This window comes from Phascolarctos cinereus, unplaced genomic scaffold (genome assembly GCF_003287225.1).
Source record: "Phascolarctos cinereus isolate Bilbo 61053 unplaced genomic scaffold, phaCin_HiC Scaffold_3;HRSCAF=262, whole genome shotgun sequence".
NCBI classification, from domain to species: Eukaryota; Metazoa; Chordata; class Mammalia; order Diprotodontia; family Phascolarctidae; genus Phascolarctos; species Phascolarctos cinereus.
This window is the reverse complement of record NW_027555736.1, coordinates 203,944,794-203,972,462: the sequence shown is the minus strand read 5'-3', so window position 1 is coordinate 203,972,462 and position 27,669 is coordinate 203,944,794. Positions and strand designations below refer to the sequence as shown.

At 41.4% G+C, this 27,669-nt stretch overlaps 1 protein-coding gene across 2 annotated transcripts in view; it reads right to left on the bottom strand.

Annotated features, from left to right (window-relative positions):
* Window positions 1-27,669, bottom strand: part of SLC24A4 (solute carrier family 24 member 4) — a 286,363-nt gene that overhangs the window by 74,355 nt on the left and 184,339 nt on the right. The window contains exons 4-11 of one of the 2 annotated variants that reach the window (XM_021000345.2): window positions 26,528-26,602; window positions 24,215-24,299; window positions 19,529-19,632; window positions 17,143-17,217; window positions 13,220-13,245; window positions 11,132-11,185; window positions 9,859-9,944; window positions 2,747-2,916 (exon numbers count right to left, since the gene is read on the bottom strand). In XM_021000345.2, coding sequence (XP_020856004.1) covers window positions 2,747-2,916; window positions 9,859-9,944; window positions 11,132-11,185; window positions 13,220-13,245; window positions 17,143-17,217; window positions 19,529-19,632; window positions 24,215-24,299; window positions 26,528-26,602 — 675 coding nt within the window. Of the gene's footprint in view, window positions 1-2,746; window positions 2,917-9,801; window positions 9,945-11,131; window positions 11,186-13,219; window positions 13,246-17,142; window positions 17,218-19,528; window positions 19,633-24,214; window positions 24,300-26,527; window positions 26,603-27,669 lie in introns of both variants that reach the window. The other variant, XM_021000344.2, reaches the window with a different exon arrangement.

Sequence of the window (27,669 nt, the reverse complement as noted above, 5' to 3'; positions counted from 1 at the left end):
TGCCCAGAGAGATTAAATATCGTGCCCAACATCACACAAGATAGAGTCACACACAGACTCTGGATTTTAACCTAGATTGTCTAACCATAAATCTTCTTCTCATTATACTGCACCAGGCTGTGCTTCCTATGATCTTCCTTAAAGAACGTGAGGAGATGGGGAGTTAGGGGGAAGAAGAAGAAAGGAGTAGGAAGCTGAAGATGAGCTTTGAAACCAAGCCCTCTGACTCCAAATCCAAGGTTCTTTCTGTTATACAATCTTGCTTCCCTAGGCAGAGCTGTCAAACTCAGGCAGGCAGGACTGTGCTTAGGACAGGCTTAATAAAATAAATGACAATGCAATAAAATGCAGATAATGTTAATTTGTAGTTTTTGAAGTGAATACCACCCAAGAGATCCTTTTTATGGCTTTGTTGTTGTTCAGTGGATTCTGACTCTTTGTGACTGGGTGGACCATACTGTCTATGGTTTGGTTTTTTTTGGCAAAGATACTAGTTTGCATATTTAGTGGGGTGGGGTGGGAAGGGATGGCTAGGTTGGATAGAGTGCTGGGCCTGGAGTCAAGAAGACTCACCTTCATGAGCTCAAATCTAGCCTCACTTACTAGCTGTGTAACCCTGGGAAAGTCACTTAACCCTGTTTACTTCAGTTTTCTCATCTGTAAAATGAGCTGAAGAAGGAAATGGCAAACCACTTCAGTATCTTTGCCAAGAAAACCCCAAAAGGGGCCATGAAGAGTCAGATATGACTAAAAAAAAAAAAATGAATATCAAAAACAGTGGCTTAGTGGCCTTCATTTCTGTTTGAGTTTGATGCTGGCCTAGAGCATTAGAGCTAAAACGGGCCCTAGAACACAATGTCAGAGATGGACATGACCTTAGAATGCTAGAATATTAGAACATAGATTGTAAGAGATGGAGACAGTGGCAGATTGATGAGAAATGAAGATAGATTAACTCTGATATTGTGATGGGACAGACTGAACCTGGGATTTCATGGGTATAGGGAATTTTCATAGAGTGAACTCCCTCCACCAATGCAAACCAACATCTCCTCTACAATTTATAGTTTAGAAAGCTGCTTGGGGGCACTGAGAGGTTTAAGTGACTGGTCTAGGATCCCAAAACCAGTATTCATCAGAGATAGGACAAGAACGTAATTCTTTCTGACTGCAAGGTTGGCTCTCCATCCACTTACATCACACTGATACTTGAACGTAAATAAATAGGACAATGGGATTTGACTGACAGTTTTCTTTTTCCAGGAGCACATCTTTGTAAAGAAAAGGTACTATACATGTCCATTTGTCCTCCAACGTGGGTTCTATGAATCTGTGGTACCACAGCATGGCCGGAATCCATGGAATCCTTTCTCTGGGCTCAGGCCTACACCTTGTGTTATGTAAGAGAGATTTGACTATGGCAGCTGCTGTTACATGTCACCACTTGGGGTGGGCATGACTGTGCTAATGCTAACAAAGAAAACAACAACTATTTACACGAGTATAGTGATTTACAAATCAGTGTCATGCACATGACCCCATTTGATCTTTACAACAACCCTATGTGCAAAGAATGACAACTGTAATTATTCCCATTTTTCAGATTAGGAACCAAGGGGCTTAGAGAGGTGAACTGGCCAAGTTTACATAGCTATTTAGCGATGGAGTCAGGACTGAATACAGATCATGAGACTTCCAGTCCAGTGAACTTTTTTACTATGCTATGCTATCTCTCTATCATCATCATTTTCACCATCATCACCATCACCACCATCATCACCATCACCATCACCATCACCATCACCATCATCACCCCTAGCATTGGTATAGCATTTTAAGTTTTACAAAGCATTTAACACATATTATCTCATTGATCTGTACCACAACCCCGGCAGGCAGATGCTGTTATTAGAGGATAGAGTGTTGGCTTTGGAGTCAGAAGACCAGAGTTCAAATCCTACCCCAGATACATTCTAGCTGAGTGACCCTGGGCAAGTCACTTAAGTCTGTCTTCATCAGTTTCCTTATCTGTAAAATGGGGATGATAATAATAGCACCTATCTGTCAGGGTGGTTGTGAGGATTAAATGAGGTAACATATGTGGCATACTTTACAAACCTTAAAGTGGTATGTAAATGAGAACTCCTACTATTAGGGTGGAATACAAACTCCTGACATCTATGGCCTATCACAATTTGGCTCTCCCTTATCTTTCCACCTTATTTGCCCTTATTCTTCATTATTTACTTCAAATAACAGCCAAACAACTATCACACCTTTCCTATACCCAATCCCCCTTCTCCCCCATTATTCCCTCTTTGCCTCTATTAGCTGAAATCTCGCTCTTCTTTCAAAATTCAACTCAGGAGGCCCCTCAACCTCAAATAAAAGAGATTGTTCCCTCTTCATATTTTCCTAGAGCACTGGGTCTGGGTCTCTCCTTGGTTCTTATTACTGTCTGCCTTGTACTATACTTGTGTCTATTTCCTATTCTTGCTATCAAATTGTAAGGAAAAGTGTTTCGACTGGTTTATTTTTGGAGGCAACTGGGGTTAAGTGACTTGCCCAGGGTCACACAGCTAGTAAGTGTCTGAGGCTAGACTTGAACTCAGGTCCTTCTGAATCCAGGGCTGGTGCTCTAGCCACAACCTCATTGCTTTTTAACTTTGAATCCCCAGTATGTTGCATACATAAAACCCTGAATAAATGCATTCAGCTGCACTGAATCTGCCTGATGTAGACTTACCTCATTGATTATGATCCTGCTGGCCATCCGCAGCCTGGTCCTGGGTCCAAATTTATTAGTGATCATTATGCGTAATCCGGCCTCAGGGAAAGTGAACTGTGGGGGACTGGAGTTCATGATTTCATCCACCATCACCACTGGATTTTTGCCATATTGAGGCTTCTCCTTCACTATTGACCACAATGTGAACAGTTAGTCTTGGGATTTCCATGAGGGAACATTTATATGCTGGATGCTTCTCCCACTCCCAACCACTCCATGTCCATTGCTCCCTGAGGTCCCCTCATTAACTATGTGTGCGTCACCTACAGTGAGTGAGCGGTGTCCATGCTGTCCTACAGATCTCAACGTGAGGCCGGCTTCCTGCTCCTAGCTGATACTCCCCAAGGGCCTCACATCTGAATTTCATCAAAACATTTGAGATTTTTGCATGATGCTTTCACAAAAACTCCCCGGAGGATAATGTTTCTCCTAAAGTGACTAACAAGACTAGCACTGATGTTCCTTGTTTAAGAGTGCCAAAAGCCATATGTGCGGGGTGCGATGCAACGAGAAAAAGTTGTGAAGACTTGCCTGGTGTGCCCTGATAGCTTAGGCTCTTCTGGGAGGGTGCTTACCAGATGTTTCCATCCATATTCTGCACACCTTTCACCTTGTCAATCAATATCCGTCCACCCTTCTAACCCAGTGCAAACAGTGTCTAAATGAGCATGCAACTTGGTACCTAATTTAAGGGCCCCAAGGACAGCTGGCCACCATCACTAGAGTACATTGGCATGCTTAACTTTCTTCCTCTTTTGCCTTCCTATTGCCTATCATTATTATAGACCAGCATATGCTTTTCAAGACCTTCCCTCCGATCTTGCACCAGTTTGTATCAATGGATAGAGAGTCTCTATTCTTTACTTGCCTCTCCTTTTATAAGCAAAATTACACTCTACATTCCAAGTGTTCCTTGGAACAAAAATTTGAAGAAACAAGTTGGAGCATTCACCTAGCCATATGTTCTGGATGACCACTTTGGCCTTTTCTTTTAGATGGTAACTACAGGTCCTCAGGCAGAGGCATGGGCAAGCACATTTCATTAGGGTGTGCACCCAGGAAATTTCCTTTTCTTTTCTTTCTTAAAGGCAACTATTGACTGAATATTCAATCATAAAGGATGTCACCTTTGTTCATCAAACTAAAGAAAATAAATGTAACTGTTTTAAACAGTTAAATAACTTAAATATTAAATAACTATTTTAAATAAATGTAACTATTAAAAAAATAACAACTGAACTTTACTAAAGAAACATACACAAAAAATGAAGTGAAAAATTCTACATTCTTGGAGACATTAGGTTGTGCCTGGAATACCTGGACACCCAATCCATGGCCCTAGATAGGAGGGAACTTCTTCTTTTGGATCTCATAGGAAAGCAGCCACAGCTCAAAGAAGTCAGAGCTGGGAAGGTGCTGAAAGATTGTCCAGTCCAGTCTCCTCAGTTTTACAAATGAGCAAGCTAAAGTCCCCAAGAAGGGAAGTGATTAGCTCAAGGTCACACAGTGACTCACTGGCAGTGTCAACCTTCCCTTAACATTGGCACTCTATGGTAACTCCCAACCCTGAAGGCCTAATGGAATATATGGGCTCCTGAACATGATTAATAATGATATCTCATTATATTTCTCTATACTCATATTTTATCTCCCCGAAGATAATAAACTCTTGAGGGTAGGGACCAGGTCTTATTTATTGTTCTATCTCCCCAGAAGCTAGCATATTGTTCTATACTCAGTAGGTGCTTAAGAAGTGCTTGTGAATGAATGAACAGATGAACGAATGAATTGTACATGTGGAGAACTGTAAAATTTGGTCCCCAAAGCCCAGAATGGTTCTCAATGTCGACCAATCCCTCATGTACTAACTAGAGCACAAGCAGGCCAATTTCCCTGAAATAACACACATCAGTCCTTTGTTAGTTATTCGCTCCCAATGTTTTCCGCATGGAGAACAAATTCGCCCACTTAAACCACTCTAAACAGCAAATCCATGCAAGTGTGGCCACACACACTAAATACTACACACACAAGTGAGCACACAGCAAGGCTCAGCAGACAGGAGGCATGTGCTGTTAGAAAAAACAAAGCCAGAGATACCATGCATTGAATCGAGATGAAAACTGACCTCGAAGCAAGGGAAACATTCCGATGGGTTAGGGTTTATGTGTGTGTGTTTGTTTTACATGTTGTATTATTGCTTGGATGCGAGCAGATTACTTACAATTAAGAAGAGAAGGAGGAGAGTTTAGGAGACAAAAGCAAACAGTGACTGCCAGAAATGATTAGTGTACAGTGGGAGCCAAGGCCCTGGTCTGGAAAAAATAACATTCATTCCCCACGACCCATGACAGAAGGGGGCATTCTTGTCATCTGGCTCAAATGCAGCTGGGATGACTGAGGCATCTTTGCTTATTTGCCAAGGGATGCTGCATTAGGTATCTTAAAAGAAAACATTAGTGACTGGGGCCCTCTTGCAGAGGAGTCTGTTCCATGGAAGCTCCAGTCTATAGCTTTCTCCTTCATGCACATGCTTTGGCTGAATACTGATTTTCCCTATTACTGTTCAGCATTAGAGCCCCAACCATGCCCTCTTCACTTCTGGGCCCCTGAGCTGCAAGATCCTTCACATACTTTACACCAGGGCCTCCATTTCCTCTCAGGGGGAGGCAGAATTATTATAAGCAGCCTCTAGTATCTGAATAAATGAAGCTGTGGTCGGTTAGTTACATTCCTCTGGCCCCATGGAGAAACAACAGGTAGTCTTTGGGTTCCAATAAAGAGTGGTCTCTTTGACGAGCCGGTCAACCTTGGTTGGGTTGCCAGAAGCTTCAAACAGGATGGGTCATGGGAATGTCTGAAGAGATGATAAAGAAAATACCTCCCTTTCCACAGCAACTCCCCTTCCCACCCTCCAGGTTGTTTTTGATGGTGGGGATTCTAGATGGTATTGAATACTGAGCTGCATTAGAAAAGGAATATTAAATTACAGTCATCTTCCAAGTCAAGCCCAAGAGGAGGTACACTCAAAAGTCAAAGTCACATTTTGGTTCAGAAAGAAGAGGGGAGAGTATTGCTTAGGACTGCATTAAAAAGCATTATGATGAAGAGGGATGAGTGAAAGGATGACAGCTTTTTTGGGGGTGGAGGGAAAACAAATTATAAAACATTGGGTCAGGATGGCCTCGGTGCATATTTGTTTGAAAGACATCTGAGGGTCATAGCGGACTTAGTACAGTTAAATGTTGGCCCACAAAGTTGTGATGTTGCTTAAAAAAGCAAGCACGCTTCTGGGATCCATAAGTAAGCAGGAACAAGAATGAACCTTCAAGCTTCAGGACTGGGAGACTATTTGTGAGAGAATGAGCTCTGGTTTTGAGAGTTAATAGGGGCTTGAGACAAATCTCAGGATGCCCAGTTAGTCCTCAAAACCCCTATTACATAAGCGCCACAGTGGAAACTGATAGAGAAAAATCTGTAAAAGAAACAGCAGGGGACAACCTAAACTATCAAAGTTTTGGAAATTAGTCCCAGAGAGCAAAAGGGAAAGGAAATTAGTTTATTTGGCTTTGGCAAACAGAATCCTAATCAACTTCCTGCAACAATATTTAAATAAGTAGAGGGATCTTGCATCGATAGAGGAAAATGGTTTTCCTGTTCCTGTGGAAGACAGAGGCCTAAATTTTAAGAGAGGAATTTTGATTATCTACTCAGGACACCGCCTCGGTAGAACTGGAAGACATTGCTGTGTATTACCACTGGACACTGTGCAATCTCCTCTATACAGTTTTAAGAAAAGGAGAGATGAGTCCATCTAATGACAAGGAGCGTACTTCAGATGTCCCTGCCTATCTAAAGTCCTCATAGCAACAAAGGGCGTGGGGGTGGGGGGAAGAGTAGAGTGGCATTCCATTTCTTGCTCTATCTAAAATACTGAGACTAACAGGGACCTTTGAGATCACTCCTGTGCTGTAAGCTACTTAAAGATAGGGTTGATTTTATTTCTGTCTTTGTATTACCAGCACCTAATATGTTGCTGCTGTTCAGCTATTTCAGTTACATCTGATTCTTTGTGACCTCATCTGGGTTTTCTTGGCAAAGATACAGGAGTGGTTTGCCATTTCCTTCTCCAGCTCATTTTACAGATGAGGAAACTGAGGCAAACAGGGTTATGTGACTTGCCCAAGATCACACAGCTAGCAAGTAACTGAGGTCAGATCTGGAGTCTGGAAGAACTGAGGAGACATTTACACAAACCACTCACTAGAATGTACCTTTGCTTGCTCATCAGTAAGCTACTCCTGGGAATCTGGGAACATAGGACAACTCTTAACCAGGCTTCACCTTAAGAGGGAGTAATAAAATGTAGGTCTTTGGAGAGAGTCTGTGAGGGTCAATGCCATCTAAACAAGGGCACTAAAGCATTATACCTGACCTGATAGAATATTAAACAGCATTAGCCAGGGGACAAATCATTTTCCTTCCCTTATGAAGAAGTTGTCTTGGAAACAGAATTTCTCCCAGGATGGAAAGCTTTATATTTCATGAAAATCTAGTAATGGGAACTTTTACGGTTTGGCAGTGGGTACCCGTGAAAATGATAAACACATGCCCACGGCAAAGCTTCATTGCATGTGAGCTTCCTTTCCTCAGGACCTGGCCAACTGTTTTTTTTTTTTTCAGTTGTGTCCTCTGTAGAAGGTTTTGCTGTAACCTTGTCACATAGCTCCAGGTACCCTGGATGCAATTTTCCTATTTGAAGGAGTTCCTTTAATAAATGATAATAGTAGCAGATATTTGCTAAACGACTTCCCCAAGGTTAAATAACTAGTTAGTGGTGCAGCCTCAAACTGAGACAGCTCAGTGGTGCAGTGGATAGAGTACAGGGCCTGGAGTCAGGAAGACCTGAGTTCAAATCTGGCCTCAGACACTTACTAGCTGTGTGACCCTGGGCAACTCACTTAACCCTGTTTGCCTCAGTTTCCTCATCTGTAAAATGAGCTGGGAAAGGAAATGGCAAACTACTCCAGGATCTTTGCCAAGAAGACCTCAAGTAGGGTCATGAAGAGCTGGACATGACTGAACCACAAGTGGTACAGCTAAGACTCAAACTGAGGTCTTTTCAGTCCAAGTCCAGAACAGGAATAAAACTCAACTGCTTAACATAAAAGGCCAGGGTTGGGGTAGGAGAGGAATTCTCTACCCTATTTAATACTAACTCACATTTATATAGTACCTTAAGGTCTTCAAAGCCCTTTCCTCACAACCATTCCATAGGGTAGTTTGTACATTTACATAGTGCTTCAAGGTCTGCAAAGCTCATTTGATGTCCCCTGCCCCCAAACCCTGTGAGATAGGCACAACAGTTATTATTCCCGTTTTATAAATGAGAAAACTGAGGCTCACAGAAGTAAGGTACCTGATGGTAACACAGAGAGTGAATGTAGGATTCAAACCCAGATCTCTCCAAGCCTAGCGCTCCTCCTACTATACCAGGCTGCCCCACTCTAGCAGGAACAGAAGGGTCTAAGGATATAGCACCCCAGTGCTCAAAGTAGGTGCTTTATACATACTTATGGGCTTGAACTCAAAGGTGAATTCAAAACTTTTTTTTTTAATTCCATGTCAAATAATTCTTTCCTCTGGTGTCTCTTCATGGAGGTGGCCCTGGTTTCTCAAAGGCTATGCCAGGGAACTTGCTGTGGCATTTCCTGGCATGCTGAAAAGGCTTCAAGTCTGGGCCCATTAGTGACAGATGGTGTTGTCTGCGATTTGGGGACCAGCCTAGCCAAGTGTGGAGACAGGTTCAGGAGCGCAAGGCTGGTTGTCAAGGGATGAACTGCTTTTGGTCTCAAATGACCCATGAACTACCTTTATCTAAACAGGCAGAGGGGCTGTGATCTGTGTGAGCATAGTGACTTCTCACACTGATGAAAGATCAGCGCCTCATACACAGTAAGTGCTTGATAAACGATTGAACGAAAGCAGGGAATCCTTGAAGTGTTGAGACACGTGTTCACTAACCTTTGGTGAGCTTATCCTATAGCAGAAGCTGCTTGGCAAACTGCATGGATTGCTAGAAAGGATGCTGAAGTAGCTCTAAATGACACCCAATGATCCAGCAGCCTCTGGAGAGACGGACAGATGAGGGGCCCAAAAAGCAATGATTCCCCCTCACTCTCTAGACAAGAAGGCCAAGACTGAAGTATCCAAGGGCTCCAACTGAACAGCTCAGTGGCTGCCAAGGGGTGAAGGGGGCACTTTTCCTCAAAGACGTGAGGTTTAAACTCACAAAGCTTCCTTTCTCTGATCCCTAGCCTCCCCCTCACATTAAAGCCTATACCCATTCCCAGACCTAAAAGCCCATAGGGCAAACCTTTGCATATCATCCCCTACCTAACAATTCTACCTCAAATTCTAAATCATAATACCTTTTTAAGTTCCCTGCATCCATATGTCTCTTTACAGGACCACAGGATTTCGAATTTCAAGAGACCTTGGAGATAATTTAGCCCAACCATTCCTCTCATCTTAGATTGAGATCCACAGTGTGGGCCTGAAGTGACTCACCCAAGGTCACACAATGGCAGGGCTACGATTTAAACCTAGGTCCTCTAATTCCAAATACAATGTTCTTTGCGCTGTACTAAGCTGCTTTTTCTTTCAAAGGTTTCCAAATTTACTTTTTCATCACTGAACAAAATGTAGTAACAAAATATGTCAAATGCCAAGCAGGTGCTTAGATCTTTCTGGAGAAGCCTGGAAAGATTTTCCAAGACTTGACTGTAAGCCTTTTTTTCCAAACCCTGATCCCTAATTGCCTCTCTGCTCCCTCCCCATTAAAAAAAAAAAGCCCCAAAGCTCAGGTAACATTACAAACATCCTAGTCTTTCTCATTTATGTTGACTGTTAACAGGCTAAGGGTCATCCGGATACAATGACAATTTAGGGGGATTTGTGTGTGAGCTGGTGTATTTCAGTATTTCCTCCAACTCCTGTCTGCTCAGCCTTACCTTCCCACAGCAATGGCACGGAAGGATCATCATAGCTAATGTCATAGTAATCATTACCATCCTCCAGCTCACTGTTCACCGTGTTTCCGTTGGCAATGTTTTTTTGTTTGATTGTGAAAAAGGCTTGTATCTTCACATTGTACCTAAAAAAGGTCAAGAGAGGAGTAAGTACTCTATGATGGACAGCAAGAAATAACCTTCTACCCTCTAGCCTCCAGTTCCATACATTGGGCTGCGAATCACTCATGATGACCATGTGATGTGGAAAGATGTGCAGAATGTTTCTGTGGCAAGGACAAATTGAGGTTAGCAGGTTCAGTAAGGGTTTTTAAAACCACAGACTTATCCAATATTAGAGCCAGAAGGGCCCTTACATGATAATTGTTCCAAACCCCTCACTTTAGATGAGGGGACTTGATTTGCCTCAGGTCACACAGGTAATAAATGGTGAGATCTATGATTAGAACTCAGGGCCTCTGACTCCAAATTCAGTTCTCTTCTCCCCTATGCCATAAGAGCATTCCTAACACCTGCATCAGCCATGAGCTATCCTGTCTTTTCTTATTTGCAAGGTAAGCCCCTAAGACTGGCTTCCCGGTTTAAACGTCCTTTGTGGGGAGATCATTTGGGACTGTTTACTTCATAATGCCCACATTTATCTTTTACCTTTCTCATAAACTGGAGTGGGAGTGATTTATGCCCTCACAAAAACCATCAGAGAGGATTTTATTTCCAGGGGGAGCACAAGTGGGCAAGATAAAACAATAACATGGCTCTGCATCTCTGATGAGCTGGCATTCCAGGAGTTCTACTTGGGGATAGCGGGAAGGGAGGTCAGATCTGCTTTGGACAAAAAAGCCTATGGCTGGTTTGGGCCTTCTTTGCCCGTGAGAGATGTAAGGTCCTGAGCTGGGGCTGCCTTTGGAAGAATCTTTTTTTTCTTCCAGGGTCAGCTCATCTTGAGGAATATAGAAGAAAAAAGTAGAAGTCACTGGATTTGGGGAATAAAAACTTTTTGAATCAATTTATAATTTTGAGGCAAGAAAGAAGAGGGGAAGGAGTAGAGAATTATATTGGCTAATAATCCTCATTCAGTACCATTTCCCAACTTCCCAATGACCATGCATTGAGCAGTATTTGGAAATATTGTTCCCTTTGCCTCCCAACAACACTTCCCTCCCGCCCCATCAATTTCTCCACATTTTGCCTTTGGCCCCTCAAGTGACAAAAACGTCCGACAGGACTGATTCTGAGCCACCCAAAAGGCTACAAGACGAGATGAACTCACAAAACCGAATAGCACAGAACAGAGAAAAGATACAGAACTTACTTCATGGTAAGTATGTAAAATGCATAGATAATGATGAACACCAGACCTTCCCACCTCAAAGAAAGAAACAGGAAAGTAATTAGTCATGTTGCCCAGGGGTTCTTATATTGTAAAGTTAAAGCCATACATGGATAAATTTGACTGCTACAATTCATCAGCAAGCATTTATTAAGCACCTAAGCCAGACACTATGCTAATCACTGAGCATACAAAGACAAATGGGAAAAGGTCCCTGCCTTCCAGATAGACAACATGTGCACATATATGTATATGCCAATGACATACAAGGTATTTTTGGGGGTGAGGGGGCACTAGGAGGGTGGGAATCATGAAAGTCTTCATGTAGAAGGTAGGTGGCTATTATAATTCAATTAAACAAATTATTGTTGTTTAGTCGTGTCTGACTCTTTGTGACGCCAAGGACCTCTGTCCATGAGGTCTTCTTGGCAAAAAATGTTGGAGTGGCTTATCATTTCCTTCTTCAGAGATAAACAGAGATTACGTGACTTGCCCAAGATCACACAGCTAGGATGTTTCTGAAGTTGGATTTGAACTTGGGGCTTTCTGACTCCAAGCCTAGCACTCTAACCACTGCACCAGCCAATTACCACTATTCAATTAAATGATCACTATGTACAAGGCTAGAGGCAGCATGGTGTCATAGTGGATAGAGAGCTGGCCTCAGAGCCAGAAAGACCCAGGTTCAAGTCCCGCCTCAGACCCATACTAAACAATTCATTATATGCTGCGGTTAACTTGGTGACAAGCATCTCTGAACTCTGTGTTTCTGGTCCTCTGAAGACAGACACATAGGGTCATACTTGTATGACCTGGGCAAGTCATTCATCTCTCACTGCTCTATATACCACTCTAAGACCCTAAGTTTCAGGAAAGATGCAGACTTGTGTTGGCAGAACCTTCATCTGAAGATTCCTTGTACCAGTGAAATCACAGGCCCAGTCCCTGTCCTGACTATGTGTCAGACTGTGCCTGGCTCACATACCTCACCACGGTATGGAGGTGATCCTGTAGTCCTGAGGGCTATAACAGAGAGGTACAAATTTTGGTCGGTCCTAGCAAGCTAGAAATACTGTCAAGCATGGGCTTGGATAATGGGCTACATGTCTGCCCTCAAATGACCAGAAAGACAAAGATCAGAGATGCTTGTCACCAAGCTACCATAGCATATAATGAACTGTTTAGGCATGGTAATTCTCTAAGCCTATTTATGGTAGGGGTAGAGGAAGGCATGACCCTATGGACGAAATCAATCATGTATCCCTGAAGTGTTAACAATAGTATTTTAAATTTATAAAGTTTATAAGCTTTTTTTTTTTGGTGAGGCAACTGGGGTTAAATGACTTGCCCAGGGTTACACAGCTATTAAGTGTCAAGTCTCTGGTCTGAGACTGGATTTAAAACCAGGTCCCCTGACTCCAGGGCCATTGCTCTATCCAATACTCCACCTAGCTGCCCCCTACAAGCATTTTCTTCCTAATAACTGTGAGGTAAATAACATAGGGTATTATTATCTCCATTTTGGAGATGAGGAAACTGAGGCCAAGAAGAATGTTTTACCCACAAGTCAAGTTGCAGAACTAGGACTCAAGCTCATATATTCTGATTTTTTTAAGTCCTACACTTTTCCTATTATGCTACAGTGCTACTCAGTAAGGAACCGAGGTTAATTCGGGGTTGAGGATGGTAGTATTACTTCCTGGCATTTAGTCAATCAGCCAGTTGGCCTAATGTCTACTCTTCCTAAAATTTTATCATGTGGAATGTGCAGATTCTGAATTGCATTCTAAGAATATTTCTTAAGCACTTGAATAGTGCCCTGAATAATGCCAAGCCCCATTTAAAAAGGAGTCAGTATTAAAGAATGTGATTTCTGTTTGGGAAAAAAAAAAGAAGTCACGATTATTTAACATAGTATGGCTTTTATTTTCAGAAAGGACTTTACTAAGTTTATATTGTTTATCAAAGAGCAGAGATTTATTGAGCTAACAAGGGATCCCAGACCCTAGCAAAGGAGGAACACAGAAAAGAGCCATATACGACAGCTAGAAACAAACTGTAAAAACTTACCACACAATTTCCTCATCATAGATGAACTGGAAGGCAAAGAAACAGATGAAACAAATACACTCATTACTCACCATAAAATAAAAGATGATGTAGATTATACAGCATGTGGGGAATCATAGACTTGTAGAATGTTGGATTTGGAAAGGAGCCTAAGCTCCTTAGGGCACAGAATGTAAGAATAGAGGATGCTGGCACTGGAAGGGAACTAGGCGATAATTTGTTCCCATTTCTCATTTGAGAGCTCATGCTGACCTCGGAGATCATCTCATCCAATTCCTTCCATTTTCCAAATGGGGAAATGGAGGCTTAAGAAGGACCAGGTTCAAAGTCACACAGTAAGTGATGGAATACAGAATTTTAGAACTATAAGAGACCTTAGGGACCATATAGCCTTTCTCCCTCATTTGACAGATACTGTTCATGTTTGGCCATTGTGTGCATTTCCCAGATTGTCATGTGGCCATTCCCACTCAGCCCCTAGAATTCAAACCTTCATGCTCTCTATCAATGATTCTCAAACTTTTTGGGCTCAGGACACCTTCAAAACTTATTCATGGACATGACACTCTCCCTCCTTCCCTCCCCCCTCCTCTGCAAAGAGCCTTTGTTTTTGTTTATGTGGGTTATATTTATCGACAATTACCCTAACAGAAATTAAAACATCTTGGCATTATTCTGAAAATAGTGTTAACCTCACAGACCCCTTGAAAGGATCTCAGGGACACCCCAGGGTCCCTAGACTACACTTTGAGAACTCCTGCTCTCTCTAAATGTTAACTATTATTATTAGTTATTATCATTTCCCAACTCTGTAGCTATATTAAACGGCCCTCCAAGAAACTTGGGACAGCAATAAGATTTGCAAGATGCAGCCTAATTACATTATTTTACATGCAAAATAAATAATGAGGACATCATTGTACTTCACAAATCTGCTGTGGTTGGCAAGAAAGTTATTGTCCTTGTTTGAGCCTGAACAGAGATTAAAAAAAAAACCCATGAAGTTACTAAAAAAAGAAAATCGAAAATGATAGTCATTAAGTGCCTACTATGTGCAAGGCATTGGGGATACAAAGAAAAAATATTAAAAACCACAAAAAAGCAAACTTAGTTGAGTTCGTCTTAAAAGAATCATAGAATGTTAGCCCCAGAAGGGACCTTTGTGGTCATCTAATCCAACTCTCTCATTCTGCAGATGAGCAAACTGAGGTACCAAGAAATTTGAAGATTTGTGCAAAGAATCAGAGTCAGAACTAGAACCTTACTCTTCTGATCCCAAGTCCAAAGGTTCCTTCCACTACATTATGCTACCTATAAAAACAAAACAAAACAAACAACCCTTGGAAAATACCAAGAGAAAAATGTACCATCCATTCCCTCGAAGTTGGCTGGTGTATTTCAAACTGCTAGAAGACCTGAAGTACACACGTAGTCTTTCCTAGTAGGGACTCTCAGCAAATAGAGCCTCATCTCTCCTACTCCCATGCCATGAACACCTAGAAGCAATTTCCTTTTCTCTTTAGTAAAGACCTAATAACCTATGATTTTAGGGGCTTAACTGATGAGCTAATACGACCTGGAGATAGCACCTCCCTCTTGACGTGTCCAAGATGGCTACCTGGTTCCTGTAGTCTTTATAGCAATGGACTACTGGGATTAGGGTTTGTAATTTGGTTTACGGGGCTTTATTACAAAGGATCATTTGACTTAGTGCTAAAGGCACCTTAACTATCACCAGTCCTAATTAAACTTCTCCATTGGTTGTGGCTTCTCAAAGACTAAGTATGATGAATATAAGCTCTGACAGTTCTTACCAACTTGAAAAGATCCAGGGACAGAGTTCTTCATTTTACAGATTACATTATACAGGGAATAAACAGCAGAGCCAGGATTCAAACCCAGGACTGTTGACTCAGAGATGTGACTCCTTCCATTGCACCATACTGTCCTCAGCCTTTCTACAGCCTTTCTGTGTGCCCCTCTGCACACTATATGATCCAGCTATAATGGACTACATGCTATTCCTGGAATATAACTTTATCTCCCCACCTCTGTGTCTTTGCACTGTCTTTTTCCAATTTTTAGAATGCTCATCCTCATTATCCCCACTTTTTAATTTCTTTGGCTTCCTTCAAGAATCAGCTCAAATGCCATTTTCTCCAGGAGGCCTTTTCCAGTCACTTCAGTACTAGATCTCTTCTGAGATCACCTTGCATCTACTCTGTATATATATTCTACATCTCTCATTATTTACACGTTTTCTCCCCTGTTAGAATGTCAGCTCCTTAAGGGCAGGAAGTGTTTTTGCCTTTCTTTGTATCCTCAAAGCTTAGCAAATGCCTGGTACGCAGTAAACACCTATTAAATGCTTGTGAACTGACTTCCAGGACTAGTTTCTTACAGATAAGATTATTTTACTTTCTGTGTCTACCATTTTCTTTCAAAGATGCCAATATTGGGCATATAACTTTTAAACTTATGGGACTTTTGGTCATTTCATGATCTCAAAATCATGATGCTTCATTTATCTAGTATTTTTAGGAATGAGCTGTATAACAAAACTAACATTTTCAGATACTTGAAATTTATCCTTTCAATAGTCAAAATTTTATTTTAATCATTTGGGATGAAAATCTTTCTAAAATATATCCCATGCCAGCTGTAGTGGCATACTCCTATAATTCCTACTTCCAGGGAGGCTAAGGATGGTGGATCCTTTGGGCTGAGGAGTTCCATGCTGCAGTGGGCTAAATTTATCAGGTATCCACATTAAGTTCAGCATCAATAGGGTCAGCCCCTGGGAATGGGACACTGGGTTGTCTAAAGAGAGATGATATGGTCCAGGCTGGAAATGGGGCAGGTCAAAGCTCCCATACCATTAGTAGCGGGACAGAGCCTGTCGATGGCTCTTGAATTTCCAGCCTGGGTGAGACAGAGAGATCCAGTCTCAAAAACAAACAAACAAACAAACAATTAATTAAATACATTATATATTTCCTTTCCTGCTTAAACAGAAGATGATGAACATATTCAATCATTTTGATGATTACCACTAAGGATTACCATTATGACATCAATTGTATTATGCTGTAATCTTGGGCTATCTACTCTTCTAAAAGGTGGTTTCAAGCTTCTGTACTTTTGGAATTATGTCTGCTTTTTATAATTTTTCAACCTCCTCTATTACTTCTTCCTGCATCTTAAAGTCCCTCTAGTTTTTCTCACCTGCTTGTGGAAATGGAATAACATTTTGATAGAATTATATGTAAAGACAGAGTCAATAAGCTCTGGGTGAGGGGTACTCTATGAGAAAAGTATAAGAACTCTGGGGCATGAACTTTCTGACATCTCTTTTGGTTGCTTGGAAGATGACTGTTTTTCATTGTTTGCTTCCTTCTAGGTTTTCCATTGTGAACTGGACGTCTGATGTATCTGCACAATGACCCCTGAATATGGGAAATGTTATTTCTCCTAATAGAGAAGGCTGTCAATGGTCACTGATGAACATAAAATGTAAATGTGATTGGTGGAATGCCCAATTTTTCTTTCTTAATTTATATTTCCTAGGTTCTGCTGAAGTCCTTCTGCAATGTCTCTTCATGATAGAGAGGTGATCTTGGGTTCTTGAAGGCTGTGCCAAAGGCACACAACCTCTGGAAGGTCTCACAATCATCTGAGAAGTATCCTTGGTAAATTTGTAGAGTATAGAAATAGGATAACAGAGTTTTGGATAATGGCCAATCTCAAAAACCATCTACTAAGCTAGAAGAAAAACTGTTGTCCTCATCAGTGAAGGGAGAACTCACAACAATGAAACCACACACCAATCAAATATTAAAGTAAATAAATCCTGGTCAAAAATCTAAGCCTGTAAACTCAGGCCATTGGTGAAAGTGAAGCTTAGAATAGGTGGAGAAACTCACCACAATGAGTACGACGACAGACAGAGTGTAGAATACAGAATCTCTGAACACTGCCCACCAGGTCAGGTGGACCACCTGGAAAACAAGGAGGTGTTAGCTATCCCACAGTCCCTTATTTAGCAGGAGAGAGGGAGAAGATGCACTAAGAGGTTCCTATTTGCATAATTAGAACCGGTCCAGCGTTCGGGGGGGGAAAACACATGTCTCACAGATACCATTTTAATCCTGCCTCTCACAAGAGCAAAATGAGCTTAGCCACTAGTCTTCAAAGCACGCCTTTTCTCTTTATTTTATTTGGGGAATGAGGTGAAACTGAGTAATATTCCTAAGTGGTTTTCACGAAAGCCATCTATTTCTTTGAAGTAGTCAAATCTCAAGCTCTGGAAAGTAAGCAGATTGCTCCAGGGGTAGGCGTGTTCCCAGCCCCGAGTGTTCGCCATCTCAACAATCTGTCATGAGTAGCACCTGTGCCTTACTCTGCTCTCTCCCCCTCTCATAGATTCATTGAACAGATTGTCCCAGAATAACAATAATGATAGCTTACATTTCTATATTGTTTTGCAGTTACAAATCACTTCATATACCTCATTTCATTGCCCAGCAACTCTATGAGGTTAGTAGTATAAATGCCATTATCTTCCTTTTAGGATGGAGGGCACTCGGGACTGACGGAGGGTAAATGACTTGTCCAAGGGTTACATAGTTACTAAGTGGTACAGAAAGGACATGTCTCCAGCTCATTTCAATCCCTTTAAATTCAGAGTAGAAAGGACCCCATTTTATTGGCATAGGACCTTAATCACAGTAAGCATCTAGCAAACGCTTGTTGCATTTTACTGAATTTCGATAGGATAACAGACACTCAAATGTCTATTGAATGAATGAATGAGGACAACTCTACTTTGTAAGTCTATTTTTCTGCATCCTTCTCAATGACTTTGATGCGCTACAAAGAATGGAGTAACTAGGGGTGAGCGCAAACTGGGATCCCATCGGGCAGGGAGGAATTGAGGGAAATATGTCCCAAAGCATTTCAAAATAGGCTATTCATCCCTGCATTGTTATAAACAGTAGTTATCACTTACATAGGTACTACTTAGGAGGACGAGGATGGGATGACATAATACAATATAGTTTCTCTGTTAGAGGAGGCTAACATAATGGGATTTAATATGGTTTATATGTAAAGTTCTATACTTGGGTTCAAAAAAATCAACTGTACAAGTACTGAGTGTGGGAGTCATGGCTAGAAAGGAGCTCAGGTGAAAAAGACCTGTTCTAGTAAACTGTTAACTCATGATGAATCAGCAGGCAAAAGAGTAAATGTGATATGAAGCTGTGTTAACAGAACTATAGCAACCAGGGTGAAAGTTCCACTGTGACCTCTCTTGGCTTGGCTGGATCACAAATGGATTTCTTTGTTTATTTTGAGAGGTCATATTTTAGGAAGGGCATTGACAAATGGAGTATATTCAGATGTTGGTCACGAGAAAAGTTGAACTGTGATATATGAGGGCTCTCTGGAGAAGAGTAAACTTTGCCCAGTCCCCTCCAGCCCAGTATGGATCCCAGTAACATCCTCCCCGTATATCCAGGAGATTTCAGTACTCATGGGAGCCCAAGTACTGAAGTAGTTGCTTGAATTACAGATGAATTTTTTTTTGGCCACAGAAATTCATGAAGTTGTCATTAAGATATAGTGATGTTTGGGATATGCATTAGTGGAAAGAATGCCCACACCAGGGAAATCATAGAATTTTAAAAATTGACTTTAAAAAACCGATAAGGATTTCAACAAAGAGAGAAGTCTCTCTTTTAGGAAGATCTGAAGTGAGAACAAAGAACTCTAGAATATTAATGCTGGAAAGGACTTTAAAGGTCATCCAATCTAGGTGCCCCCCCTTCTACTTTTTATGGATTAAGGAAGCTAAAGTCTAGAGAGATGAAAAAATTACACAAGGATTTACACAGTTTGTAGAAAACCCAGAGACTAGAAGTCAAGTCTGTATTGTTGTTCAGCTGTTTTATACTTATACTCTCTTTGTGACCCCACTTGGGGATTTCTTGGCAAAGACATCGGCGTGGTTTGCCATTTCCTTCTCCAGCTCATTTTACAGATGAGGAAACTGAGGCAAACAGGGTTAAGTGACTTGCCCAGGGTCATACAACTGGTAAGTGTCTGAGGCCAGATTTGAATGCAGGGAAATGAATAATCCTGACTCCAGGCCCAGCACTCTACCCATCGTTCCACCTAGCTGCCCCAAGTCTCTGTATTCTTAATAAATTGTCTTTCCTACACAGCACCCTTAGCTCAAAGGCTAAAGGCCCCACAAAATAATCCTAATGAAATGTAGACTGTGAACAAGATGTGTGGACAACCACTGACCTGTCCTGCAAATAATCCACAGACTCCAATTATACATAAAATGTTGAAAACAGCAGAGCCAACGATAGTGCCAACCCCTACATCTCCATGTGTGATGAATACACCTGAAAAAAGAGAAAGAGAGAGATGAGACACCTGCACCTCCTCCTATCTGTCAGGGGTCATGGAAACAAATGTGTTTTCCATCACCCTTGTAACTAGGCTGTGCATCGTCAATTCCATCCAGCAGTGGCATGGACTGGGAGTCTCCTATGTCCAATGGATGAACAATGTTTATTCAAAACAGTGAAGAAGGGCCAGTGATGACAGACATCCGGAATTATAGAGCACTACAGCAGAAAGGGATTTTCAAACGAAGAATGTCAGAGCTCAAAAGGACCTTAGAGATTATCACACTGAGCTCCTTCATTTCAGAAAGAAAGAATCTGAGCGTCAGAGAGAAAAGGATTTGTTCAGTGTCACAAGCTAGGAAGTGATGGAGTCAGTACTTGAACCCTGGTTATTTGATTCCAAGGCAGACACTCTTTTTGCTATCTTCATTCATTCTGAATTTGTTTTGATTTGTGTCTGGCTGCTTTGTGTTTTACCAAACTCAGAATTATTTATTGCATGTTTCTGAAACACAGCAAACAAGGCAGAAGGATAGGGAACATGTAGAGGGAGGTACATTTTTTTTCCTCTTTTTTGGAGGGCAATTGGGGTTAAGCGACTTGCCCAGAGTCACACAGCTAGTAAGTGTTTGAGGCTGGAGCTCAGGTCTTCCTGACTCCAGAGCTCTATCCACTGTGTCATCCAGCAGCTCTGGGAGGTCCAATTTCTTATGAAAAGAGTGTTCAATAGACATTTTAGAGATCTATTTTGTAACTCAAAAGTATATCTCTAGTACTTAGAAATCTGGTGACTTTATAGGATGAATTATAAGAAAAATTCTAGAATAGATTACCATTCAGAAAATTACTTCTTAAGGGCTTAGACATCTGGTAAATTATTTAAAGGCCTAGAACAAATTCATTAGTCGTCTCAAAGCATCCAATGAGAATGGGATCTGGCCCACCAATTATGATGGCAACACCCATTGAATTGTAAGCTTCTTAAAGGTTGGTACCTTTGTCTCATTCACTTTTAATTTTCTTCTGACATTTTGCAGAATGTTCTTTCATCCATTCAATAAATATTTACTAAACAGCTAATTATAGTAGAGTATGTGCCAGGTATTGGGGGGAAAGATAATATTAAGGAAAGATGCAGTTCCTTCCCTCATGGAACTTCACAGTTAGTAGGAAGAAGAGATACCAACATGAGTCAGACCAGTGGCAGCTGTAGTATATACTATTACAAGTTAAGTGTGTTATTAAGTTATAAAACTAAGTGCTAAATTAGATTGGGGTGAGGAGGAAGATAATTTTCAAGAGTAAGGATTAAGGAAGGCTTCATGAAAGAAGAGGCACTTGATCTGGGTTACAAAGAATGGAAGGAAATTCAACAGGAAAAGAGGGGGAGGGAGGACATTCCATGTGTGGAAAACAGTGTGAGCAAAGACACGGAATCTGGAGATGTGGGGGCCATATTTGAGGGAGCAGATAATCATTCAGTTGGGATACAGCATATGACATGTGGATGGTAACCCCCTGCACACAGATTAGGCTATGCCCAAGGCCAGAATCAAGCATACTGACAAATATACATAAAGTTCTTTTGTTTTATATTCTGCAAAAATTGAGATAATAATAGCACCCCCCTTGTAGAGCTGTGAGAATTAAATGATATAATAATTGTAGAGCACTTAGCACAGTACCTGGCACATAGAAAGTGCTATATAAATATTAGCTATTCTTTTGTTGTTTGTGTTGAGTCATTTTCAGTTGTGTCTGATTCTTCCTGACTGCAAATGGGGTCTTCTTGGCAAAAACACAGGAGCAGTCTGCCATTTGCTTCTCCAGTTCATTTTACAGACAAGGAAACTGAGGCAAACAGCGTTAAGTGACTTGCCCAGGGTCACACAGCTGGTAAGTGTCTGATACCATATTTGAACTCAGGAAGATGAGTCTTCCTGACTCTAGGCCTGGTACCCTATCCACTGTGTCACCCAATTGCCCCTAGCTATTATTATTGTTGTTGTTGTTATTGTTGTTAATAGTAAGTCCATGTGATGGTAAGTTTCCATGATATAGGAAACCTGTGGCATTGGTTTTTGATAGCCTTATGATGGGAATTTCCTTTACCCCGTCTGAATACTCTAAAGGTTCTACAATCTAATCAAAGTAAGGATTCCCTCTAATAATGCGATCCACCAACCATCTATGCCTGCCCATCTTGTTCAGTTCTCATCTACATCCTTAAGTATGTCACAAGTTTGTCACAGTCCAATGCATTGTGGAGGGGGGGGTCTCCCTCCAGTTTTTTCGACATTGTGTGGATGCCAAGAAAGAATGTGGGCTGTCCATCTGTTATCCCACTGAACCATCTACCATGCCACTATGGTTTTTTTTTTTTAACAATTTCCTTATGAAGCACTCTTCTGAACAATGATCCCAAGGTAAGATATACAAAATTACTATGAGAAGACACAAAGTAATAATAATTATAGCTAGACTTTAGATAGCACCTGCTACGTGGTAGGCAGTGTGCTAAGTACCTTACAATATTACTGCATTTGATCCACACAGAAACTCTGGGAGATTGATGTTATTATTAAACCATTTTACAGTGGAGAAACTGGGGCAAACAGAGGTTAAATGTCTTGCTCAAGGTCACACGACTAGTAAGTATCTGAGGCTACATTTGAATTCGGGTCTTCATGACTCCAGTCCCTGTGCTCTATCCACTACACCATCAGCTGCCTCCAAAGAATTCTATGAATAGAGGGGAGTATCCTTATCTGCTACCACACTGTTCTTATGAGGCTGTAATCAGGTTTGCCATTTCACCTCACTTTTATAGATGAGAAAACTGAGTTGGGGTTGGTAAGTGTCTGACACCTTGAATGAGGAGCAGAATTAGGAAAATAAGCATGAATAGGCATGGACTTAACAGGTCACGGAGCTCACGCTTCCGTCTCTAGAGAGGCCTATGCTTCAGCTATTCCAGAGTGACAAGAATCTGTTAAATTTTAAAAGATGCTCTACAGCAGGAGTTCTTAACTTTTTTTGTGCGTGTGTCATCGATGTCTTTGGTAGTCTGATGAGGGCTGCTGACCCCTTCTGAGAATAATGTTTCAAATATTAAATACAAAGGATTACAAAGAAAACCATAGGTTAGTGAAAATAAAAAGGTACTTTTTTTTCCTCCATCCAAGTTCATGAAACTTCTAAATATCCATGGACCCCTTGAGGAGTTGGTGCATTGCAAGTTAAGAACTTCTGTTCCAAAGGAAGAGAGACTTTGATAACATCTTAAGCTTATAAAGTACTTTTTATGCATTATCTGATTCAACCCTTATAATAAGTCAGTGAAGTAGGCAGTGCAGGTTTTATTAGTTCCATTATATGGAAGAGGAAACTGAACTTTGAGAAGTTAAAGTGACTTACTTATGGGACAGTCAGGTAGCACAGCCTGGAGTCAAGGAGACCTGAGTTCAAATATGGCCTCAGGTACTTACTATGTGACTCTGGGAAAGTCACTTAAACCACGTTTGCCCATCTGTAAAAAGGGGATAAGAGTACCTATCTCCCAGGATTGTGGTAAAGTTCAAATAAGAAAACATTTATAAATTACCTGGCACATAATAGGTATTATATAAACTCTTATTCCTTTCCCTACGAGACAGAGTGCTAAACCTGGAGTCAGGAAGACCAGAGTTCAAATACGTACTTAGATTCCTTCTAGCCTTGTCATTTAATTTGTCTGAATCAGTTTCCTCATCTATAAAATGGAAATGATACCACCTACTTCCCAGGGTTCTGGTGAGACAATATGAGACAATAATCACAAAGCACTTAGCACAGTGCCTGGCACACAGTAAGTGCTATATTAATGTTACCTATGATTATTATTATTATTTTTAAAATAGTTACTGAAATTTTTTTTAAAAGTTCATAGATTTCAGCTTAAGGTGGTATTGAAGATAGAATACTGGGCCTGGAGTCAGGAAGACCTGAATTCAAATTTGGCCTTAAACATGTCTAAATGTGTGACCATGGGCAAGTCACTTAACCCTATGTTTGCCTCAGTTTCCTCCTAGTTAAAATGAGAATAATAATAGTACCTACCTCCCAGAGTTATGGTGAAGATCAAATGTGCTAATAATTGTAAAGCACTTAGCACAGTGCTTGGGACATAGTAAATGTTATGTTAATATTAGCAATTATTATTATTGTCATAATCGTTATTACCTGCTAAAGGTGACATAGCCAGGGAATGCCAAGGCCAGGACTGGAGCTCAGATCTCACTCCAAGGCCAGCATTCTTTACGCTACATTAGCCTCCCACCACCTCCCTGTCCTTCTTTTAGTCCACTGCAGTATAAACCACACACAGCCTGCTATCTATAACAACAACTCACATTTCTATAGAACTTTAAGGATTATAGAGTGCTTTTGTCACAACAACTCTATGACATGGTCAGGGAAAGCAGTATCAGTTTCATTTTTCTGATGAAGAAACTGAGGCTGAGAGGAGCTGGGTCAAATGCAGGTCCTCGACCTACATCACTGTATGCAGTAACCCTGGGGAGGATGGATTTCTTACCTATGATGGAAGTAAAGAGCTCTGGTGTAGAGCTTCCCGCAGCCATAAATGTGGCTCCAGCAACGTCTTCACTCAGGTGCAGTTTCTGAAACAAATATGCCCATAAGATCATTAAGCTGTATCATGGGCTTCCAGGGGACTGATATGTCCTGTGATGAGACATTCAGAAAGAGCAAGGGAAGGCACAAGACATTCGGTGCTCAGGGAAGAAAGAAATTCAACTGACCACCTCCATTGGGCTCTGGGGTCAGCGGAAGGCCCAGCACACATCAGGATTACAGGCTCCAGAGGTCTAAAGTAAACATTTCTGTGCCAGTAGCACAGAAACTTGGAGGTGGGAGGGATCTTAGAAATCATTTCATCTAGCTCCTTTATTTTGCCAAGGAGGAAACTAGAACCCGAAGAGAGGAAATGATTTGTGTCCAAGGTCACACAGAAAGTTAGCAATATCGTCAATACTAGAACCCATACTTCCTGACTCCTGGCCCGGCATGCTTTCAACATTGCAATACAGAGCCACCTCTCATTTTAGGACACCTTACCTTTGAAATTGCTTACCACCCCCATCAGGGCTTATCAGTTTAAAAAGATGAGTCTTGTATTGAAACTCAGTGGGTTTACCAGAAGGCTGATTGGGCTAGGGGCGGGGTGGAGAACCTGTGACCTTGAGGCCAAATCCTTAGGTCCTCAAGTGTGGCCCTTTAACTAAATCCAAACTCCATAGAACAAATACCCTTACTAAAAGGATTTATTCTGTGAAGTCTGGATTCAAAGGGCCACACTTGAGGACCTAGAGGTCCACATGTAGCCTTGAGGCCGCAGGTTCCCTACCCCTGGGCTAGGGTAAACCAACACAATAGTCCATTTATCAAGACGCCTTCTCATCCTGTTGAATACCTGTCATCCCCCCCCCCCATTTTTATTTATTTTGTCAAATATTTCCCAATTACATTTTCTTTCTTTTAAACATTCTTCTCTTTTTAAAATTTTGAGTTCCAGATTCTCTCCTTCCCTCCCACCCCCTTCCCCACCCACTGAGAAGGCAAACAACGTGATATCAATTATACATGTGAAATCATGGAGAACATATTTCCATATTACTCACATTGCAAAACAAAGCAAAAAAAAATAAAGTGAGAAAATTATACTTCAATTTGCACTCATAGTTTATCAGTTCTCTCTTTGGAGGTGGATAGCATTTTTCCATCATGAGTCCTTTGGAATTATTTTGGATCATTGTATTGACCATAGCAGCCAAGTCTTTTACAGTTGATTATCATTACAACATTGCTGTTACTGTGCACAATGGTCTCCTGGTTCTTCTCACTTCACTTTGCATCCGTTCATAGAGGTCTTGCTGTTTGAACACCTATTCTTACAAGAACTGGATGGAATTCTTCAGTCTAGACTCTAGAGAGAGCAACCTGTAATCTGGCATCCACTCTTCCGGTCTAATGGTGTGCAGAGACCATCTGGGGTCTAGGAAACGGTAGAGTAGAGGCTTCCGTTCCCTCTGCATTCTTCTTCCCCTCCCAATTTCTTACTCTCAACCCTTTACACTGGCCAGAACAATCTTCTTTATGCATACATGTGGAAATACACAGTACACATATCACATGTAGAGCTCAAAATCCTTCAACATCTTTCTGCTACCTCCCAAGTAAAATGGAAATTTCTTCTCCTGACACTCAAGGCTCTTTCTAATGCTGTGTTTTTCTATTTTTCTAGCCTCATTATATGCTATTTCCTGCCTCAGTTCCTACGCACCCTACATTCCAACCACTTTAGGAACCTGCTATTTCTCATGCATACCTTGTGCTTTTCCAACCTCCGTGTCTTTGCTCATGCTGTTTCTTAGGCCTAGGATGCCTGCCCTCTCTCCCCAAAACCCACTTAATCTACTGAATTTCTATCCATTCTTCAAAATTTGAAAAAAGTACATTCTAAGATACCACGCTGGGTTCCAGACTGAGGAATTCCACAGCCAGCACAAGAGTGGTATATGAAAGTGTCCATTACCATTGGACAAATTTTTTTTTTGTTTGTTTCAGCAATCAGGGTTAAGTGACTTCGCCAGAGTCACACAGCTAGTAAATGTCAAGTGTCTGAGGCTGGACTTGAACTCAGGTCCTCCTGACTCCAAGGCCGGAGCTCTATCCACTGTGCCACCTAGCTGCTCTCATTGGACAAAATTAACAGGAAATATTTTGAGTCATGGTCTTCTCTGCTTTTTCATCTAAAGTCCTATATCTTCCTAATTCCCTCCCTACTCAAATTATTTTACCAAACCACTCAAAATTTCTTTTCACTTACCTCACAGATTTTTTCCAATGATGGAACAAAGAAGTCATCACACACTATAGCCAAGGCATAGAACATATAAAGTGCCTGAAAAAGAAAAAGAGGGGGGATCACTTGAGCACTCATGTATTGACAACACGTGGCTAATTATTTAATGTCTAAGTAGCTAGGGACAGAAGCTATGCCAAAGGTGAATGAGAAAATGGATTATAATACAGATAGGAATTACAGACTGTTAGAGGGGAAGGGGCCTTTGGGACCCTCTCAATTAATCCTTTTTTTTTTTTAAACAAAGGAGAAAACTGAGGCTGAAAGAAGTGATGCTCTAGGACACGTAACTAAATGGCAGAGATGGCCTTATAACCCTCAATCCAGTGATTATCCCACTTCAAGGTGCCCTGTCGTTTGAAAAAGTTCCTACGTATTTTAAGCATGGGTTAAAATTAAGTGGCGCTTGAAAGGGTCTTAACTGACACCATCATCAGAGTTGTACAGTGCTTGAAGGTTTGAAAAGCTCTTTGTTCCCCAAAATCCTACGAGGAAAGAAGTACAAGTATTCAAGAATCAGCTCAGATTGTACCTTCTGCAAGAGGCCTTTCCCAGACCCCCACGTTAGTACTTTCCCGATAAGACTGCCTCCAATCAACCCCACATATATCCTGTTTGTACATAACTGTGTAAATGTTATTTCCCCCATTGGGAATGAGAGCTCCTTAATGGTAGGGACTCTTATTGTCTTTAGTTATATTTCCAACACATGGTGTAGCGCATTGCCTGGCACACAGTAAGCACTTATTAAATGTTTGTTGATCGACAGACCTACCCATTTAACTGATGATGAAATTGTCTTGTCCAGGGGTGGGGAACCTGCAGCCTCAAGGCCACATGTGGCCTTCTAGGGCCTTGGGTGTGGCCTTTTGACTGAGTCCAAGTTCTACACAGCAAATCCTTTTATTAAGGGGGGTTTGTTCTGTGAAGTTTGGATTCAGTCAAAGGGTAGGACTTGAGGACCTAGAGGGCCACATGTGGCCTTGAGGCTGCAGATTCCCCACCCCTGGTCTTGTCTATGGCTTTCATTGTTGTTGTGGGGCAGCTAGATGGTATAGTGAATAGAGCACGGAGACCAGAGTCAGGAAGACTCATTTTCCTGAGTT